Here is a 21,114-nt window from a genome sequence, read left to right on the forward strand (position 1 = left end):
ACGGAACTGAAGAGGAATCTGGAACGACACAAAGAGACAAGCACAAACGGACACCACCGGGACCTGAGGAGGAACCAGCACAGTCCTGACCAGGATGAAGCTCTAAATACAAAACAAATTAGCTGTTTGAGTTATTTGTCACCAGCGTCAGATGGCGTCACTCAGACCTGGTCAGTGGAAGCAGGCTGCTGATTCTCCAGTGGATGTAGCTCTGGAGCACTCTGATCGGAGGGACCCCCTGTGCAGTTCTAATTATCCAATCTTGATTCAGAGACCTGGGACCACACTGGAAAGTCAGAGGGAGTTAAAGTGGGAGCTGAGGAAACGGGAGTTATTTTTATAAAGCACTGAGGAACGCTAGTGAAGAGCGTCCTCACCCTCTCTCCGAATCACAAACACTGGACAGAAGACTGGACGATATCCTGAGCTGCAGCAGCCCACCACACTCTCCAGAAGGTCTGACCACCACCTCTGCTCCCATCCTCACCTCTAGGCTCAGTTTAGATTTGATTCTTGAGGTTCGGTGCTCAATGTTTCCACGAGCACATCGCAAACCTCACTGTCTGCGCCTCCTGAGAAACTGTTAAAGAAAATCACAGCTGTACACCACCTGACCACTATGCAGAAAAGTAATAATCATTACCTGTAATCATCCAAATGCCAAATTATCTAATTATTTTTATTATTTTAAAGGTTGTCTGGCTTTGAAAAACCACCTTAACTGTAATGTTAGTGACTTAGTGTCAATAAAAAGTCTCACGCACCTTTAGGCTGAATCTGATCCTGGGGAACCTGAATGGCCAGCGGAGCCTTGTTCTCCTAGTGGGTGGAAGGAGCTCGTCCTCAGCTTCGACCACTGGCTCACGCTCCCAGGACGCTGGAATCTCTGGGTATGGTAAGGGCCCTTCTGGACATCCCCAGATCACCAGAGCTTTAGGTGGGACATTAAAGGCGCTCCTTATCGTGGCCTCTGTGATGATGTCATACAGCTCAGGGCTTTGCGTCTCCGTCATGTGCCGCAGACGCTCGAGAGAGCCGATCATGCTCATTAGATGATCGAACATTTCGTCGACGCTTGCTCTGCGGCCTCTGCTGGCCATAAAGCTCAGCACCTCCTGAAGAAAGCGCTTCACTGACTCCTCAGTGAAAGGCTGCATAGCCCTCAGGAGGGAGTTGTTGGGAGCTTCCCCTTCAACGCTGGGATCTCCACTGGCCATGTTATTGATATGGAGGATCCGGAACTGTCTGAAGGCAGGAATACTGTCCGTGCTGGAAAAGGACACAGTAGACAGGCTCTCTGAGATGTTGCTGGCTCCCTGCTGTGGTAAATGTGGGGGAGCAGAGGGAGCAGGAGCTGTCCGTCTGTTGAAGAACTGAGCAGCTCTTCTGAACATCCTCCTTGTCCTGTTTTTGATGGCAGCAGACACTACCGAGGCCTGGACAACAGCTGGAACAGTCCACCACACTCTGTACTGTTCTCCCCTGCTTCTGTTCTGTTCTGGCCTCCAGTTCTCCAAAAACCATACCAAGCGTCCTCTTCCTCCGTCTCCTCTGAGGCCTTTCTCTGCTGCTCTTCATTGTCTCTTTCTTCCACGACCTCCCTCTCTTTTACACTGTCCTCGCCCTCGCTGACTGGACAGGGATGACCATCACAAAGAGCCATTTTGCTGTTCTTATCTCTCAATAACCTCATTTGTGATGGTCAGGGCGAGTCCTTCATTAAATTCTCTCCTGGAGACGTCTGAAGCTGCGGACTCCACCAGTCGACTGTTCAACACAAACAGGACTCCTGGTAGAATCCTCTGCTGTAGGAAGTCGTCACGACCGCCCAGTCTCTCCTCACCAGCCGTGCTCCTACACATGTAGAAATGCTTATTTAGTTATGAATGGTGGCTATAGTACACTCTGTTCTCTGCAATAACACTCTCGCTGCCATTTTTTGTATTACATTTTGATTTTGGTAATGATCAAATGTCTGGATAAAACAGGACAAATGCAGGTCCAGATTTCAGTGCTGTAACCTGGCCCATCCTGTCATAATCGCATAAACAGATCAGTAAACATTAAGCTGTTGATCCATCCATCCATCCATTATCTGTAACCGCTTATCCAATTCAGGGTCATGGTGGGTCCAGAGCCTACCTGGAATCACTGGGCGCAAGGCGTGAATACACCCTGGAGGGGGCGCCAGTCTTTCACAGGGCGACACACACACGGACACTTTTGAGTCGCCAATCCACCTACCAGAGTGTGTTTTTGGACAGTGGGGGGAAACCCACGTGGACACGGGGAGAACACCAACTCCTCACAGACAGTGACCAGAGGCAGGGACTGAACCCACCACCCACCCACCCACTGGAGCTGTGTGGCATCAACACTACCTGCAGTGCCACCGTGCTGCCCAGTCTTACCAGTCTTAACACCTTAAGTACTCCCTCACGTCCTGCGCCTCCTTAGCCACCGCTTAAGAAATAAAAATCACAACTATTAACCAACTGACCACTAGAGAGAACAGCACAGTGTAGAACTGATATCTGAGATGTAGATGGGGTTATCTAAAAGCTGCACTATCAGTAAATACAAAGATCTCACATACCCTCAGGCTGAATGAGAACCTCGGGAACAGGAAAGGACAGCAGACCCTCGATCTCCAATTCTCTCTGGCCCGAGGGAGATCGTCTTGAGCTTTAACCACCGGCTGGCGCTCCCATTCAGGTGGAATCTCTCGTCGTACCCGAGGCCCATCTGAAAGTCCCCAAAGCACTAGGACGTCAGGCGGGACATTGAACACGCTCCTTATGATGGCTTCAAAGATGACACTGGTAAAGTCACGTGTTCCACTGTGGGCCAATCTGTGCAGGACCTCAAGAGAGTGGACCATGCTCATTATCTGAGCATACACTTCTTCTCTGTATATAGGATTCGGCAGCACTGCTCAGTGTGTCCTCAAGAAAATGCATCACCGACTGCTCTGTGAGAGCAGATACACAAGATGTCGGGGGACTTCCCTTTGATTTCCGTCTGCTTCTGAATGACGTTCTTCAGGAAAGAAGTCCTCAAAGGAAAAGGCCTCTGGCATCTGCTCCACACTGGAAAGAGACACAGCTCTTGTGGAAAACAGACAGTCGTCTGCTTGTGGACACGGAGAAGGCACACACTCAAGGGACCTGCTGTTTGTGGCAGTGGAGTTCTCCATGTTGATGATGGTACTTCCTCGCTCTGACATTTGAGAAAGGGAGGAGGAGGACTCAGAAGAGGCCGGAGCTATTTTTCGGCTAAAAAGCCTCTTCATCCCTTTCATAGGAGAGCCAGACATTTTGGGTTCTGGTTCTACGCTGGAAGTGGAGGTGGAACTGGAGCTGTCCACCACGCTTTCCACTGTTGGCTGCTTAGCTCCTGACACCGGTGAAACAAACTCATATCAAGCTTCACACGGGCCGGAGCTGAGCTCTGAACCAGATGGGTTCTCCTCTCCCTGTGTGTCCTCACTGACATCACGTCCTTCATCCTCTGACTCCACTGCTGCATTGTCCACAGCGTCCTCACCCACTGGATCAACAGGACCATCACGAGGTGCCATTCTCTGGTCATTTCCCAGTGTGTTGAGAACACTCATGACCTCACTCGTGATGGCCAGGGCGAGGCGTTCGTTAAACTCCCTCCTGGACACCTCTGAGGTGTGGGATTCTGCCTGGTTTAAAACGAAGAGGACTCGTGGCAGAATCCTCTGCTGCAGGAGATCATCGTTGCTGGCCAGTGTCCCTTCTCTGGCCGTACTCCTACAAACATTCAATAATGCTTATTTAGTCATGAACGATATCGTACACTTTGTTGTCTACAATAGTACTTTCCTGCTGAAGAAACACAGCAATTGTTTCTATTTCATTTCCTTAAACCAGCTGTACACATTTCTCACACCTTAACACCAGTTTATGTTTCAAATCTCTGGAATAATTGTTTGAAGCAGGCAGTGTGTCTACTGCAGTGGTGGAAAATATCTTCTTACAGTTCTTAAAAAGTTACAGGGAGTAAAGGCTCAAATGTAGACTAATCCACAGTTCATTAATCATAAACACAACTCAAATACTCTGAGGAAACCCCATTTATCCAGATCATGTTTATGAACAGAGCCCAACTGTGTAAGTATAGAGCAGGGATAAATCATTATAATTCATCACGGTCCAGTTACAGAACATTCTCAAGCTAGGGTCCGGGACGTAATGTATAAGCTGCATGTGATCAGTGCTGTATCCTGTACATTAATGTAGCCTTGGAGTTGTAGCAACATTTTATGTCAAACCAAATTACATTTTCAATTAAATTTCAATAAAAGTCAACAAGATTTATAAATATTATAGATAACAAAGAAGAGTCACATCACTTCAGACACACACTCTGTTCAAAACTAAACAGCTCTTAGTGGTTTATCAGTTACAGGTCCAGGTCCAGATAGGACAGCGTCTGGATCCGGATAAACTATAAACTGATAAACTATTAAGAGCTGTTTAATCACAGTCTGCCTATCAGTGACCCCTGGTGTAGAGGAGCTCAGGCTGTGTCACAAATAGCTCCTAACTAAAATGTGGGACACATGAAATGGAGGTAATGAATGTATTGGACAGTGATGATAAGAAATCACATTGCAACTGCTTCTAACACCATTCCTAACAGCACGCTAAACACCCATAAAATAAGTAAAATCACTTAAAGCAATTAAATAAATAAAAACTCACCTTCCAGTCTCCCCACAAACAGCGTTTGTAGGGTTTATCTTTTTGTCGGCCATGTTTAAGTTTTCACGTAGAGTTTACTGTAGAGAGATGGAAAGAGAATCAGTTTTATAAACTATTTCAACACCATTAAAGGGGACATACACCTCTTTTTAAACAAGTTAGAATAGGTCTGTGGACTACAAAACATGTTCATGAAGTTCTTTGCACAAAAGGAAATTTTGTAGATATCTCTTATGAAGCCTACTGTTCACTACAATGTTGTGAAGTTTCACAATGATTAACTGTAAAGGAGGTTAATGTGTGATTAGCTCGTGAAAACACAACTACATTATTACTGGTGTCTATCCATCTATTTATGTGTTTTATATTTTTGTATGTACATATGTGTAAACAACTGACTTGAGTTCAGCTAAAAATGTTTATACTTTTATTTTGTTAAATAAACTGCCACTATATTTTACATCGGTAAGAAATTGGTAAACGTATTAGCACCTGTTAACTTCATCATAATTGTTAACATATTCTTTCTTTATTTGTTTTCATGCACAGTGGGGACATTAATGTTTGTCTATGTTCATTAAATGTGAGAAAAAATGCGAGATGTTTTCACTTTTATCAATTTATTATAATTAGAATTTCAAAATTATGAAGAATATTCTGTGTAATGTCCATCGCAGCATCCACAGCCTTACCCCAAAAAACAAGCCATTGGCAACAGTGGCAAGGGGAAACTCCCTGTTAGAAAGAAACCTCAGAAGAAACCAGACTCTGAGGGGGAGCCCATCCTCCTTGAGCTGAAAAATAATCAAGTAAAAAAAATTTAATACCTGTTTACTTCAGTAAGATTGCTGACATATTTACACATATACAACAGTAGTATATAGCTTTTGCAGATCTGCAGGTTTGTGGTTGAATAACCTTTCATGGCATCATGGACCACCACTGGATTATTGGGACTATCGGTCTCCACAGATGAATCTAATGGTAAATCAGAAATACAGCCAAAATAAATACGTAGTTTTGATGCTAACTCAGCATTATTAACTAAATATACAAAAATTGAAAAGGCTTAACTTTGCATTCCTCAGAATTTTGTAATTTATCCTACACACACAAAGACAGAAACACACTGCAGTAGCAAACAGATCTATACAATTTAACATAATTTTTTAATTATTAAAACGTAAAAACCTGATGTAGGAAACCCAATGGTGTAAGTTAATTTACAAAGTAAAAGTTGTGGTTACTTACAGAATGTGATAATGTCATCATGACAGACATGTTAAAACAGTGCTACAGACTTAAAACAGCAGAGAAAATGTAAAAAAATGTCTAAGAGGCATTAACATAATATGATTACAATGTGACAAAAATGTTCTTTTACTTACTGTGAATAGAGGAGGACTGAGTCTGAACAAACCTCACGCAGTAAGCGAATGTAACCCGTGAGGTTTGGTGTCGTCTCTCTGGCGTGGGTGAGAGACAACTGAAGAGAGGCAGGAGGACCTAGAACACGCTGATGTTGTGTCCAGCTTCACCACCACAAGATGAACATCTCATTCTGGATGGCTTTTGTATCCAAGCTATTCTTGTGTCAACAATCTAAAAACACAAAGAAAGAAATGATAAGTATTAGTAAATTAAAAAGTAAATAAAAATCAGTATTAGAAATTCATAAGCCTTTCCTGTTGTTTTAAAAACAAATATAATTTTTTTACCGAATCAGTCAGCCGAGGAAAATTCTTCTCATTTGGACAGCGTCCACAAATCCCAAGCAGAGGCCAATGAATTTCTGATTTTGAGCACAGGACAATTCTGGCTCATTTCATTACTCAAAATCTTCAGGAGAATGTCCTTTAAAAAGGAACACTGTGCTGTTAAATTAAAAAATTACTTTGTCAACAATATCACTGTGATTGTGAGTTACTGTATGTTTCTACCTCTTCTGTGCTTTCTATGGGGAAGTCTTCTGTGGAAAAAGTAATTCCTCCTAATAATTAGAAAAACAACACAAATATTATATTAGATTTATCTGATAATTATATGTCCAAATTTCTATTGTATTTCTCTAAAGTAAAACACCTTCTACAGGTCCACTGTCCTCTGTTACACTGGGTGTTCCTGGGTAAGGTGCACTGTAGTCGTGGTCAACTGTAAATATATATACACATGCTATACACAAGTTTTTAAAAGCAAACATCAAATGCCACGTTGACATAGAAGATATGACCAGTAGTGCCATGTTTCTCTCGACTCCTGTAAGGGTTTAAGGTCGGCAACATTTGACTTCTGACGTACTACGCATCCTGAGCTGTCCTCCAATGTAGCAACACCTTTCTCTGAAATGTGCTTCACCCAGAAAGGCCCTGTCCAATTGCTTTCCAAACACCCCCTTTACCTGCCTTCCTTCCTCTTATTGGCTCTCAGGGCTTCCTCTCCTTCCTGTATGTGAAAGGACCTAACATTTTTCCTCTTACGTGCCTCAAACTCTGACTTCTGCTTCTCCTGTGCCGGTCAGTGATGATTCTTTGAACCAGTCCAAAATCAAGGAATTTGTTCACTGCTGCAGTCTTCGTTTTCAGGGGCTCTGCAATTACCCACTTAGTGAACAGATCTGTCATCTTCAGGACAAAATAGTTCAATCATGTTTTGGGTCTTTGCAACATGGCGTGGACATCGAGGGCAGTGCCTCTGGACTGGCAGACTGGGGTGGTGGTTCCCCTTTTTAAAAAGGGGGATCGGAGAGTGTGTTCCAACTATAGGGGGATCACACTCCTCAGCCTCCCTGGTGAGGTCTATGTGGGGATACTGGAGAAGAGTGTCCGACTGATAGTTGAACCTCAGATCCAGGAGGAACAATGGGGATTCCGCCCCGGTCGTGGAACACAGGACCAGCTCCTTACCCTCGCTAGGTTTCCAGTCAGAGTTGGAGTCCGTCAGGGCTGCCCGTTGTCACTGGTTCTGTTCATAATTTTTATGGACAGAATTTCTCAGCGTAGCCAAGTGGCAGAGGGTGTCCAGTTTGGCGGTCTCAGGATTCCATGTCTGCTCTTTGTAGATGATGTGGTCTTGTTGGCTTCATCGAGCCGGGACCTCTTGCTGGATCAGTTTGCAGACGAGTGTGAAGCGGTAGGGATGAGGATCAGCACCTCCAAGTCCGAGTCCATGGGACTCAGTTGGAAAAGGGTGGAGTGCTCTCTCCAGGTTGGAAGTGAGATCCTGCCTCAAGTGGAGGAGTTTAAATACCTCGGGGTCTTGTTCACGAGTGAGGGAAAGATGGAGCGTGAGATTGACAGGCGGATCGGTGCAGCATCAGCAGTAATGCGGGCTCTGTATCGGTCCGTTGTGATGAAGAGAGAGCTGAGCAGAAAAGCAAAGCTCTCGATTTACCGTTCAATCTACGTCCCAACCCTCACCTATGGTCACAAGCTTTGGGTAGTGACCGAAAGAACGAGATCGTGGGTAAAAGCGGCTGAAATGAGTTGTTTTCTCCTCAGGGTGTCTGGACTCTCCCTCCGAGACAGGGTGAGAAGCTCGGACGTCCGGGACAGACTCGGAGTGGAGCCGCTGCTCCTCCATGTCGAGAGGAGCCAGTTGAGGTGGTTCGGGCGTCTGGTCTGGATGCCTCCTGGACGCCTTCCTGGTGAGGAATGGGGAGGAGGCCCCGGGGAACACCCAGAACACGCTGGAGAGACTACATGTCTCAACTGGCCTGGGTACGCCTCGGTATACCCCCGGTGGAGATGAAAGCGGTGGCTGGGGAGAGGGAGGTCTGGGTTTCTTTGCTCCGACTGCTTCCACCACGACCCGGTGGAAAATGAATGGATGGATGGAAATACAAATCTACGTCAGAGGTCCAGGAGAAGTAAATTCCCAGAGTGATCAAATGCAGCATTAAGCAATCACAGCACCCTCTTTGAACATCACATTTCCTGCCTTAAGCCCTAAGGTTTTACTTGAAGTGTGCACTTTGGTTACATTGTAGAATCACAAGCAAAAGGGGCACGTGTTTAAGTGTGAAAGGGTCTATCAATCAGAGGTTCAATGTATAGAAATGCAAATATTTCTGCATAAACAGACTGTTCTTTTATTAAATATTTATGTAAAATGTAAAAGTGCTTGCATTTAAGAACCTTTCAAACATCACAATTAAAATGTAATTATAATCAATCTTGAGTGTTATTTCAGAAGGGTTTTTTTTTTTCTCTTAAGTTTGTTATGAACTGGCTTTCCATGACACTGTCTTGATCTGCCTGAAGTTTATAGTTTAAATCACTACAACAAGACAAACAGGCCATTTCCTGAATTTCTGCATTAGGAGCAGTAGAGCTGAGTGTGGGTTACACCCATGAAAATATTGCCAAATCCTGTCTGCCAAAGACAATTACATTGTACAACCCATGTTTATAAGTAATTTCTTCCGTTTTATTTGTATAAGCTCCATCTCTCAGTGCTGTTCAAATGAAAGTCAAATGTCCATATGTTTAAATATGTTCAAAAAGACAAAGGCTTTCATGGGGTGTCCTAATTTTCACACAACTGTATCCCCACAGCCATTACAAACAATGTCCACAGTGAACTTCATCTTCAGGATATCAAAAGTCTGTTATATTGTGTCTTTAGTGAGACTTTCAGATTTTTGAGACACTTTGAAAATAAAGAGATAATATCCGCGGAAGGAAGCTTTTTCCCCACGGTGTGGAAGTTGTGTTTGTATTTCGCCAGCTAGCGGCGACAGAATGAAACTACTGCAGCATTTAAGTTGAAAGAGAAAATCCTAATGAATCGATTGCTCATCCTTGGTGTCCTGGATGTGTATCTGAATCTTTTGTAACTCGTATTTTGGTGTCTGAATGTCGTCTACCGAATTTGAGCAACTTCAAAATATATTGTTTGAATTTTTTATCTGAATTTATTAACCTTTAATAATAACAGTGAAAATGTGTTCTTGAAAATTCACAAGTTCTATTCAAGAGCGGTTATATTCAGATGGATAATTTCAGTGCAAAAAAAAAATTCAGTGCTACAAATTCAAAGGTGATAACATTTCAAAGTCTGATGAGACAGATTTGTTTCCATAATTGACACCTTACACAAGCAGAGCAAGACACAAAAGGTCATTACTAAAGAGGCTGGCTGTTCACAGAGCTCTGTGTCCAAGCTCATTAATAGAGAGGCGAAGGGATGGAAAAGATGTGGTAGAGAAAAGTGTACAAACAATAGTGATAACTGCACCCTGGAGAGGATTCAAAAATGTGGGGGAGATTCACAAAAACTGGACTGCAGCTGCAGTGATTCAAGAGCCAGTGCGCACAGACGTATGTAAGACATGGGTTTCAGCGTCGCATTCCTTGTGTTGTGCCACTTTAGAACAAGAGACAGCGTCAGAAGCGTTTCGGCCCTGGGCTAAAGACAAAAAGGACTGGACTGCTGCTGAGTGGTCCACAGTTATGTTCTCTGATGAAAGTAAAATTTGCATTTCCTTTGAAAATCAAGGTCCCAGAGTTTGGAGGAAGAGAGGAGAGGCACAGAATCCACGTGTTTTCTGAGGTCCAATGTCAACGTAGCGGTCTACCAGGAAGTTTTAGAGCACTTCATGCTTCCTGCTGCTGACCAGCTTTATGGAGATGCAGGTTTCATTTTCCAACAAGACTTGACACCTGCACACAGTGCCAAAGCTACCAGTACCTGGTTTAAGGACCATGGTCTCCCTGTTCTTAATTGGTCAGCAAACTCCCCTGACCTTAACCCCATAGAAAAACTATGCCGTATTGTGAAGAGGAAGATGCAATACACCAGACCCAACAATGCAGAAGAGCTGAAGGCCACTATCAGAACAACCTGGGCTCTCATATAACACCTGAACAGTGCCACAGACTGATCGACTCCATGCCGCGCTGCATCGCTGCAGTAATTCAATTAAAAGGAGCCCCAACTAAGTACTGAGTGCTGTACACGCTCATACTTTTCATGTTCATATTTTTTAGTTGGCAGCGTTTCTAAAAATCATTTGAAATCCTTTGTATTGATCTTAAATAATATTCTAATTTTCTATATAATATTCTAAATATATTTCCACAGTAAAATTTCTTCATCTTCAGGATATTAATAGTCTGTCATATTCTATCTTCAGTGAGCCTTTCAGATTTTTGAGGCACAGAAAATTGAGATAATGTCCAATAAATTTAGCCAAATGTGCAATTTCTCCATATTCTCTCATGTCCAATGCTATCTTCACAGGGCCATTGCAAAAAATGTCCACAGTAAAATTTGTGTGTAGATTAAGGTCTAAGACTTGCTTGACTTTGAAAGAAAATGTTTTTTGATAAAAGTTTGTTTCTCCACTGAGTAATAATTACATAAATGTACTGAAACCTTAATGTTTATAAGGTTTATATGGAGATTCAGTGACCAAAGCTATGAAGTAGCGCCCTCTAGAGTCTCAGAATTCGGTGTAACACCGGCATGCGTGATTCGGCCCGAGTGTGGGTCGATACAATTGTACTATCTGGGACATACTTTCTGCTCTTCATTCTAAGAATTTTATTTGCAGATTTATTTTTGCTTTTGTAAAACTTTTGACCCAGAATTCACTCGATACGTTAGAGCCATAATAGGTCATGGTACTTTTAATAATAAGTACTTTTACTTTGAATACTTAAGTACATTTGCAGGTAAATTCTTTTGTACTTTTACTCAAGTAGAGATCTACAACAAGGACTTCTACTTTTACCTTAAGTATCTGTACTTTTACTCAAATACATGGTTTGTGTACTTTGTCCTCCACTGTATAAAATAAACATTATTATACACCTGGCGATTAAAAATGAAGGTATGATTTCAAATAAAGTCATTTAGTACGTTATAAAACGATCAACCATAACATTAAAACCACTGAGATGGTGACTGGAGATGGTTACCAAACCTGATTGAGATAAAGTGTGCTTCAGTACGACCCTCCAGAACTGTTCCTCTCCACTGTGTATTTGCAAACTGGTTTTAATGTTATGGGGATTGATCTTATAATTTGATTTAAATATAAATCATCTAAATGTTTTATTAACTTAATTATATTAAAATGTGATGTATAGATGTCATTTACCCCCTCACTGTTTAGTTATAATGCAGTCTTCATGTAAAATGTCTCTGTCTCAGGAAAAAATGTCTCAAACAAAGTATTTACTTCTATTTTTTTGTTTTATTTCAGATCAGTTTCATGAAGTTGCTCAGACAGATCCACTCAGCTGTAATCAATCCTAACTTCTGTAGATCTGGAGCATTCTGAATGTCGAGGCTGTACCAGTCCTCGCATTTATTCTTCATCTGTAACTTCATCCTCACCAGGGCCGTGGTGGGTCCGAAACTGACTCACTTCAGTGGACGGTGTCACAGCCAATCCACCTACCAGCATGTGTTTGGATTGTGGGAGGAAACCGGAGCACCCGGAGAAAACCCACGCAGACACGGGGAGAACACAGCAAACTCCCCACAGACAGTGACCAGAGGCAGGGACTGAACCCACCACCCACCCACTGGAGCTGTGTGGCAGCAACACTACCTGCAGTGCCACCGTGCCGCCCAGTCTTACCACCTTACCACCGTAACAGTCCTCCCTCGCGTCCTGCGCCTCCTCAGCCACCGCTAAAGAAATAAAAATCACAACTATTAACCAACTGACCACTAGAGAGAACAGCACAGTGTAGAACTGATATCTGAGATGCCGCTGGGTTTATTTAAAAGCCAGCAGGACTCAGAGGTCCTTGTTTTACTCAGTTAAACTTCAATCACCCAACAGCCAAATTATCTTCAAGTGATTTACTTTTTAAAACTTGCCTGACTTAAACAAACCACATTAAATTCATCCTTCGCTTTCTAGTTATAATCTAATAGTGACCTGCACTGTCAAGTAAATACAAACATCTCACATACCTTTAGGTTTAGTACTGCATCTGTTCCCACGGAGTCCTCCGTCACGTCCTGTGCCTCCTCAGCCTCCCCAGCCACCGCTAAAGAAATTAAAATCACAACTATTAACCAACTGACCACTAGAGAGAACAGCACAGTGTAGAACTGATATCTGAGATGCCGCTGGGTTTATTTAAAAGCCAGCAGGACTCAGAGGTCCTTATTTTACTCAGTTAAACTTCAATCACCCAACAGCCAAATTATCTTCAAGTGATTTACTTTTTAAAACTTGCCTGACTTTAACAAACCTCATTAACTTCATCCTTCGCTTTCTAGTTATAATCTAATAGTGACCTGCACTGTCAGTAAATACAAAGTAATCTCACATACCTTCAGGTTTACTACTGCATCTGTTCCCATGGAGTCCTCCGTCACGTCCTGTGCCTCCTCAGCCTCCCCAGCCACCGCTAACGAAATTAAAACCACAACTATTTACCAACTGATCACTAGAGAGAACAGCACAGTGTAGCATCTGAGATGTTGATGGGTTTATCTAAAAGCTGCACTATGAGTAAATACAAAGATCTCACATACCCTCAGGCTGAATGAGAACCTCGGGAACCGGAAGGGACAGCAGAGCCTCGTTCTCCAATTCTCTCTGGCCCGAGGGAGCTCGTCTTGAGCTTCAACCACCGGCTGGCGATCCCATTCAGGTGGAATCTCTTGCCGTACCCGAGGCCCATCTGGAAGTCCCCAAAGCACTAGGACGTCTGGCGGGACATTGAACACGCTCCTTATTATGGCTTCCAAGATGACTCTGGCAAAGTCACGTGTTCCACTGTGGGCCAATCTGTGCAGGACCTCAAGAGAGCGGACCATGCTCATTATCTGAGCATACACTTCTTCTGCGGTCGCCGTCTGTCCTCTGTATATAGGATTCGGCAGCACCGCTCTCAGTGTGTCCTCAAGAAAATGCATCACCGACTGCTCTGTGAAAGGCTGCGTGAGCAGATACTCAAGATGTCGGGGGATTTCCCTTTGATTTCCGTCTGCTTCTGAATGACGTTCTTCAGGAAAGAAGTCCTCAAAGGGAAAGGCCTCTGGCATCTGCTCCACACTGGAAAGAGACACAGCTCTTCTGGAAAACAGAGAGCCGTCTACTTGTGGACACGGAGAGGGCACACACTCAAGGGACCTGCTGTTTGTGGCAGTGGAGTTCTCCATATTGATGATGGTGCTTCCTCGCTCTGATATTTGAGAAAGGGAAGAGGAAGACTCAGAAGAGGCCGGAGCTATTTTTCGGCTAAAGAGCCTCTTCATCCTCTTCATGGGAGAGCCAGACATTGTGGGTTCTGGTTCTGTGCTGGAAGTGGAGGTGTAGCTGGAGGTGGAACTGGAGCTGTCCACCACGCTTTCCACTGTTGGCTGCTTAGCTCCTGACACCGGTGAAACAAACTCATACCAAGCTTCACACGGGCCGGAGCTGAGCTCTGAACCAGATGGGTTCTCCTCTCCCTGTGTGTCCTCACTGACATCACGTCCTTCATCCTCTTCCTCCACTGCTGCATTGTCCACAGCGTCCTCGCCCACGGGATCAACAGGACCATCACGAGGTGCCATTCTCTGGTCATTTCCCAGTGTGTTGAGAACACTCATGACCTCACTCGTGATGGCCAGGGCGAGGCGTTCGTTAAACTCCCTCCTGGACACCTCTGAGGTGTGGGATTCTGCCTGGTTTAAAACGAAGAGGACTCGTGGCAGAATCCTCTGCTGCAGGAGATCATCGTTGCTGGCCAGTGTCCCTTCTCTGGCCGTACTCCTACAAACATTCAATAATGCTTATTTAGTCATGAACGATATCGTACACTTTGTTGTCTACAATAGTACTTTCCTGCTGAAGAAACACAGCAATTGTTTCTATTTCATTTCCTTAAACCAGCTGTACACATTTCTCACACCTTAACACCAGTTTATGTTTCAAATCTCTGGAATAATTGTTTGAAGCAGGCAGTGTGTCTACTGCAGTGGTGGAAAATATCTTCTTACAGTTCTTAAAGTTACAGGGAGTAAAGGCTCAAATGTAGACTAATCCACAGTTCATTAATCATAAACACAACTCAAATACTCTGAGGAAACCCCATTTATCCAGATCATGTTTATGAACAGAGCCCAACTGTGTAAGTATAGAGCAGGGATAAATCATTATAATTCATCACGGTCCAGTTACAGAACATTCTCAAGCTAGGGTCCGGGACGTAATGTATAAGCTGCATGTGATCAGTGCTGTATCCTGTACATTAATGTAGCCTTGGAGTTGTAGCAACATTTTATGTCGTTAACAACTGAATGTCAAACCAAATTACATTTTCAATTAAATTTCAATAAAATTCAACAAGATTTATAAATATTATAGATAACAAAGAAGAGTCACATCACTTCAGACACACACTCTGTTCAAAACTAAACAGCTCTTAGTGGTTTATCAGTTACAGGTCCAGGTCCAGATAGGACAGCGTCTGGGTCCGGATAAACTATAAACTGATAAACTATTAAGAGCTGTTTAACCACAGTCCGCCTATTGGTGACCCCTGGTGTAGAGGAGCTCAGGCTGTGTCACAAATAGCTCCTAACTAAAATGTGGGACACATATGAAATGTAGGTAATGAATGTATTGGACAGTGATGATAAGAAATCACATTACAACTGCTTCTAACACCATTCCTAACAGCACACTTAAAACACCCATAAAATAAGTAAAATCACTTAAAGCAATGAAATAAATAAATAATAACTCACCTTCCAGTCTCCTCACAAACAGCGTTTGTAGGGTTTATCTTTTTGTTTGCCATGTTTAAGTTTTCACGTAGAGTTTACTGTAGAGAGATGGAAAGAGAATCACGGTTTTAAAAACTATTTCAACACCATTAAAGGGGACATACACCTCTTTTTAAACAAGTTAGAATAGGTCTATAGGTTTGCACAAAAGCTAGCCACGCTCCACCCATCCCATGTTTACGCAGGTGAGTGGTGGTGCCAGGGTGGTTCTAGGCAAATTTCCTCATTGTGACATCACAATAAGGTAACCATCCAAACAGCTCGTAGAAGCATATGACTCCTGACACCAGAGACACCAACTAACTCACAGAGTGCAGATGGATGTTTTTTTAATCACACTGGGAGTGTTTACAGGAGCAGTACAGGACCAAGCGGAAAAACCAACGAAAAACCAAGTTTTACATAATATGTCCTCTTTAAGTCTTCAGCTCTACCTCACTGTAATCACAGACGTCTTAAGTTCTGAAACCAGTATAAGACAGGGACGTGGAGAACGAATGACCGAAAAGAAGTGTTGTGAACATTATAAAGTATAGAAACTCTAATAATACAGAGGAAATCCACTGTTTTCCTGTTATTAAAATTATATCAAAACAGAAAACCTGTAGGAATTTAATCTTGTCGTCCAATGACTATCAAAATAATTGTTCATTTATTTTTAAAATGTTGTGGACTTGGTCTCAAAATCTTATATGGATTTATTTACTTTAACAAATTACCCAAAGAACAAAAATTGAGAGATTTTTGAGATTAATTTCACAATATTTTAAAAATAAATGCATAATTATTTTGATAGTCATTGAATGACAGGGTTAAATTCGTAGTTTTTCCAGATATGTGCGTGTTTATATAAATAAATACATACACGTAGTGCTGCTATATATGTGACACATTATGCTATCCCTGGTATGAGTTATATACGCGAAGAAGAAAAAGTGACTGAATCAGAGAAACAGACAAAATGGAGATCTACCTCTCGTTGAACACACACAGCTCTCTAACTGAACGATGTGGAACGTCGCGCTCTTTTATAGGGGAGTGTGGGAGGGGGCGGGGCCTACATGTGTGTGATGTCAGCTCTAAAGTTCAGGAATGTTCCGGAAAGTTTCAGGCTGCAATAATGTGTGTTCACGTTATATTTATTTATTTACTTATTTATTTAAACAGATGCTTTTATATTTTTATTAAATTAACCCTAAGCGTAACCATTTTCTTTGGTAATTCTCTTCCTGTAATATTTGTTTTTTTAAACAACTTTTTTCTCCTGTATAAACATTTAACTTAATACAAAATGTGAGAAGTCCGTAAAACACAAACCAGAATTAATACAGACTTGATCAGAGCATCGCTAGGATCCAGACATTGATGTAAAAAGCGCTTATATTTCATATTTTATATGGTGTAGCTGATAAAACGTGCTGTAAGTGAGTGATATAATTCAGTCCCCTGTTCCGGCTTTAATGAGTGAACGGCCTGTTTTCTTCTAAAGTTAATGTTAAACAGAAAAACAGCGCAGATGTAACTGGATTAACTCGTCAGAGTCAGTAACGGTCGAGTGTGTGTCCGTGTATTTGTGCCGTTATAGGGACAGAAGTGTCGAATTTCGTTTTTTTAAGAGCAGAAAGTTAAAGGCTCGTGTGACACAGAAACGTTTCCAAATACGAAGAAGAGACTATAATAAATTACCTTAACAACTTTCAATACATTTGTTTTCGAGGCTCCAGTAAAACACTGATGTGGAGCGGAGCTCGGCTGAAAGTAATGTAAGAACAAGAAAGTGCGCGCGGCGAAGTGAACACTTGATCCCTGCGCGCCCTTGTTGCGCACCTAAAACAACGTCATCATACGTCATCGAAGTGCGCACTTCAAGAAAGGAATTAGGGCTTTTTGTTACAATTGGGACAGCGAGGAGACTGTGGACGAAAAATCCCGGACTGGAGGCATTTTTTAGGTTCCGAAAATAGGACATGTCCGGCGAAAAGAGGACGTCTGGTCACCCTACTCACAGCCGTCCAGGCCCAGGAGCTGTGTGGCAGTGCTACACCTGCTGCACCACTGTGTTGCTCTGAGGAAAGCACAAATATACATTAAAACTATTCTACGTGTGTAAAAGTAATTCGTTTCTAACTACCTCTGATGACTACATGGCTTTTATTTCATATTCATCTCTGTCTGGAGGTTTTATGTGGCATTTCTGGGTCTTCATGAAGAAAGGTGCAGCACTTTCCTTTATTTAATTAAAACATGATGAAAGGTAATGTTTCCTTGGTATTGATTGAGTTCTTCAACTGTCTGAATTTCAGATTTTGGTTGCACCTCACTTGCAGCAGCACTAGGCATTATTTCTAATTTTAAACTTCAACTTCAAAATCATTGGCATGCTCCAAAGACCCGTAATAAACAAAACTGAGCCTCTATTGCGACTGCTCCAGGATCAGCACTGCAGAAACTGCAATATGCTGCCTTTGGGTAAAATAAACACCTCACCTCCATCCCTCCCTTCCTCGGTTTCACAGCAGTCATGTAAATGTGTATACTCTGTACTACAACTGTAGGGGAGCCCAGGAGCAAAAAACTAAACCTTAGTGTTCCTTTATAAGTTGTTTGGATCAAGGAGGGAGGGGGAGTTGAATCACCTTTTTTTTACCTGGTCTTGATTTGTAGAGCCACTATATGAGGACAAATATGAGGACGTCACACGGACATCAGAAAAAGACGTCTTAAAAAACGTCCAAATTTAACCTTATTTCCAGTGTCAATTCAACTGACCTGTGGCCACTGGGTAAATTCATAGCTGAACTAAGTCTGGATTTAAGACTTGAATTTATGTTTTTGAAAATCTGAACATTTTAACCCCTTACATTTCAGATAAATACATTTCAAATGTTCAACAATGTATTTAATTAATTTAGTTCCATATTCAACCTTTTATTCACTCATTTACCTCTGATTTTTCTGACGTCTCGTTTATGGCACCACTACTTTATTTACCGCCTCACTGTTTAGTTATAATGCAGTCTTCATGTAAAATGTCTCTGTCTTAGGAAAAAAATGTCTCAAAGTATTTCCTTCTATTTTTGTTTTATTTCAGATCAGTTTCATGAAGTTGCTCAGACAGATCCACTCAGCTGTAATCAATCCTAACTTCTGTAGATCTGGAGCATTCTGAATGTCGAGGCTGTACCAGTCCTCGCATTTATTCTTCATCTGTAACTTCATCCTCACCAGGGCCGTGGTGGGTCCGAAACTGACTCACTTCAGTGGACGGTGTCACAGCCAATCCACCTACCAGCATGTGTTTGGATTGTGGGAGGAAACCGGAGCACCCGGAGAAAACCCACGCAGACACGGGGAGAACACAGCAAACTCCTCACAGACAGTGACCAGAGGCAGGGACTGAACCCACCACCCACCCACTGGAGCTGTGTGGCAGCAACACTACCTGCAGTGCCACCGTGCCGCCCAGTCTTACCACCTTACCACCGTAACAGTCCTCCCTCGCGTCCTGCGCCTCCTCGGCCACCGCTAAAGAAATAAAAATCACAACTATTAACCAACTGATTTACTTTTTAAAACTTGCCTGACTTTAACAAACCTCATTAACTTCATCCTTCGTTTTCTAGTTTTAATCTAATAGTGACCTGCACTGTCAGTAAATACAAAGAAACCTCACATACCTTTAGGTTTAGTACTGCATCTGTTCCCCCGGAGTCCTCCGCCACGTCCTGCGCCTCCTCAGCCACCGCTAACGAAATTAAAAATCACAACTATTTACCAACTGACCACTAGAGAGAACAGCAGAGTGTAGAACTGATATCTACAGAGTCACAAAAGGGTAAAAAAGATTGTCTTTGTAAAACAATACTCACAAAAGTAACAGAATTTGTAACTGTTTGAGTAACTACAAACGTAAAATTAGCTAGTGAAGAGCGTCCTCACCCTCTCTCGGAAACACAAACACTGGACGGAAGACTGGACGACATCCTGAGCTGCAGCAGCCCACCACACTCTCCAGAAGGTCTGACCACCACCTCTGCTCCCATCCTCACCTCCAGACTCGGTTTAGATTTGATTCTTGAGGTTCGGGGCTCAATGTTTCCACAAGCAAATCGCAAACCTCACTGTCTGCGCCTCCTGAGAAACTGTTAAAGAAAATCACAGCTGTACACCACCTGACCACTATGCAGAAAAGTAATAATCATTACCTGTAATCATCCAAATGCCAAATTATCTAATTATTTTTATTATTATAAGGTTATAAGGTTGTCTGGCTTTGAAAAACCACCTTAACTGTAATGTTAGTGACTTAGTGTCGATAAAAAGTCTCACACCTGGCTGAATCTGATCCTGAGGAACCCGAATGGCCAGCGGAGCCTTCTCCTAGTGGGTGGAGGGAGCTCGTCCTCAGCTTCCACCCCTGGCTCACGTTCCCAGGACGCTGGAATCTCTGGGTATGGTAAAGGTCCTTCTGGACATCCCCAGATCACCAGAGCTTTAGGTGGGACATTAAAGGTGGTCCTTATCGTGGCCTCTGTGATGATGTCATACAGCTTAGTGCTTCGTGTCTCCGTCATGTGCCGCAGACGCTCGAGAGAGCCGACCATGCTCACCGTTCTTTAATATTCTGGAATATTACTGAAACTCTTGCTATTACCTCACTGCTTATCAGACAATATACAATGAAGTGCCATATATGCTTTCATGCGGTTTTAGTACAGTTTCCTACATAAACATATTATTGATCAATTTCTAATTATTTTAGCCATCAACACAGTCATGTAATATATCATTAGCCTTCATTAGTTTAAATAAATATATTATTGGTAAAGTTCATATTGTTTTTATTATAAATAAATAAGCCATAATTAGTGTAAGAGTTAATGTTTTAACCTAGTAATTAATTCCTTTGTTCGTTGTCTGTGAGCCTTTTCCAGTTCGTTCGTTGCCATCTCAAAAGTGTGCACTTCACCGAGGGTGTTAGGGCTCAATGACACAATCGGACCACCGCCACTGTGGACTGGCCCTCTCCGAGTTGCCGTAGAAAGGCGGAGCGTCATGTGACAGTGCAGATCTGAGATAGAGCGCCAAGACTGAACCAAAACAAACCGAGCAGACAGCGGTGTTTACAGCTTTTACAGGCTTTTATTTCACATTTTACACACCTTTACTGTGAGTACTCGTGATTATTCCCTCTCTAAACGCTTCTGGGACGTTCTGGGAGCGACACGACTTTGACAGATGTGTTTTTAAAAGCGAAACCTAGGGGTTCAATAGAGCTTTAAGGGCTCTATTGTATCTGTTGTTCTGCATACTTTGTTACCCCCCTTCCCCCCTGTTCCTCAGCACTCAGGACCCCCACAGAGCAGGTGTGATGTGGTGGTGGATCATTCTCAGCGCTGCAGTGACACTGACGTGGTGGTGGTGTGTTAGTGTGTGTTGTGCTGGTGTAGAATGGATCAGACACAGCAGTGCTGCTGGAGTTTTTAACCCCTCAGTGTCTGGACTGAGAACAGAACTTCAACTGAACAATTATTTCTCACTCGGATTTTCTGTTTCACATTAAATGTTGCAGTAGTTGCATTCTATCGCCGCTAGATGGCAGAATACGAACACAACTTCCAAACCGTGGAGGAACTACACG

At 42.8% G+C, this 21,114-nt stretch overlaps 3 protein-coding genes and 1 long non-coding RNA gene across 5 annotated transcripts in view; 1 reads left to right on the plus strand and 3 right to left on the minus strand.

Annotated features, from left to right (window-relative positions):
- The window catches only part of LOC136677252 (uncharacterized), a 47,032-nt gene extending 38,536 nt beyond the window's left edge, over positions 1 to 8,496 (plus strand). Inside the window, exon 5 of the mRNA XM_066654740.1 lies at positions 8,484 to 8,496. The gene's annotated coding sequence lies outside the window, so the exon portion shown is untranslated. The remainder of the gene's footprint in view (positions 1 to 8,483) is intronic.
- On the minus strand, positions 744 to 2,631 carry LOC136677373 (uncharacterized). Its single transcript, XM_066654897.1, has 2 exons — positions 2,597 to 2,631; positions 744 to 1,854 (listed from the first exon to the last, which is right to left on the minus strand). The coding sequence occupies exon 2, from the start codon at positions 1,392 to 1,394 to the stop codon at positions 744 to 746; it is 651 nt and encodes a 216-aa protein (XP_066510994.1). The 5' UTR covers positions 1,395 to 1,854; positions 2,597 to 2,631.
- Positions 8,497 to 11,921: 3,425 nt separating the features above from the next.
- Positions 11,922 to 17,255, minus strand: LOC136677251 (uncharacterized). Of its 2 annotated transcripts, none has more exons than XM_066654738.1 (6): positions 17,160 to 17,255; positions 15,435 to 15,511; positions 13,233 to 14,457; positions 13,029 to 13,105; positions 12,663 to 12,739; positions 11,922 to 12,374 (listed from the first exon to the last, which is right to left on the minus strand). In XM_066654738.1, exons 2-4 carry the CDS (start codon positions 15,485 to 15,487, stop codon positions 13,070 to 13,072), a joined length of 1,314 nt encoding a protein of 437 aa, XP_066510835.1. In that variant the 5' UTR covers positions 15,488 to 15,511; positions 17,160 to 17,255; the 3' UTR covers positions 11,922 to 12,374; positions 12,663 to 12,739; positions 13,029 to 13,069. The 2 variants fall into 2 exon arrangements, with proteins under 2 accessions (XP_066510835.1, XP_066510836.1); XM_066654739.1 differs by lacking the exon at positions 17,160 to 17,255 and adding an exon at positions 16,447 to 16,462.
- A 1,303-nt stretch (positions 17,256 to 18,558) lies between these two features.
- Positions 18,559 to 19,947, minus strand: LOC136677253 (uncharacterized). The gene is made up of 4 exons (XR_010796347.1): positions 19,805 to 19,947; positions 19,413 to 19,615; positions 19,151 to 19,218; positions 18,559 to 18,998 (listed from the first exon to the last, which is right to left on the minus strand). It is a non-coding gene; the product is annotated as an uncharacterized lncRNA (long non-coding RNA).
- Positions 19,948 to 21,114: the final 1,167 nt, after the last annotated feature.

The sequence above is a fragment of the Hoplias malabaricus genome, chromosome X2 (genome assembly GCF_029633855.1).
Source record: "Hoplias malabaricus isolate fHopMal1 chromosome X2, fHopMal1.hap1, whole genome shotgun sequence".
Classification (NCBI taxonomy): domain Eukaryota; kingdom Metazoa; phylum Chordata; class Actinopteri; order Characiformes; family Erythrinidae; genus Hoplias; species Hoplias malabaricus.

What these genes read in the sequence shown, in the direction of transcription:
- LOC136677251 (XM_066654738.1), bottom strand. Translation starts at nt 15,487, where the DNA reads ATGGCAAACAAAAAGATAAACCCTACAAACGCTGTTTGTGAGGAGACT. An exon ending in GTTTGTGAGGAGACTGGAAG is followed by an intron (nt 14,458 to 15,434) that starts GTGAGTTATTAT and finishes GAATGTTTGTAG; the next exon opens with GAGTACGGCCAGAGAAGGGA. An exon ending in GGTTCTCATTCAGCCTGAGG is followed by an intron (nt 13,106 to 13,232) that starts GTATGTGAGATC and finishes TAATTTCGTTAG; the next exon opens with CGGTGGCTGGGGAGGCTGAG.
- LOC136677373 (XM_066654897.1), bottom strand. Translation starts at nt 1,394, where the DNA reads ATGTTCAGAAGAGCTGCTCAGTTCTTCAACAGACGGACAGCTCCTGCT.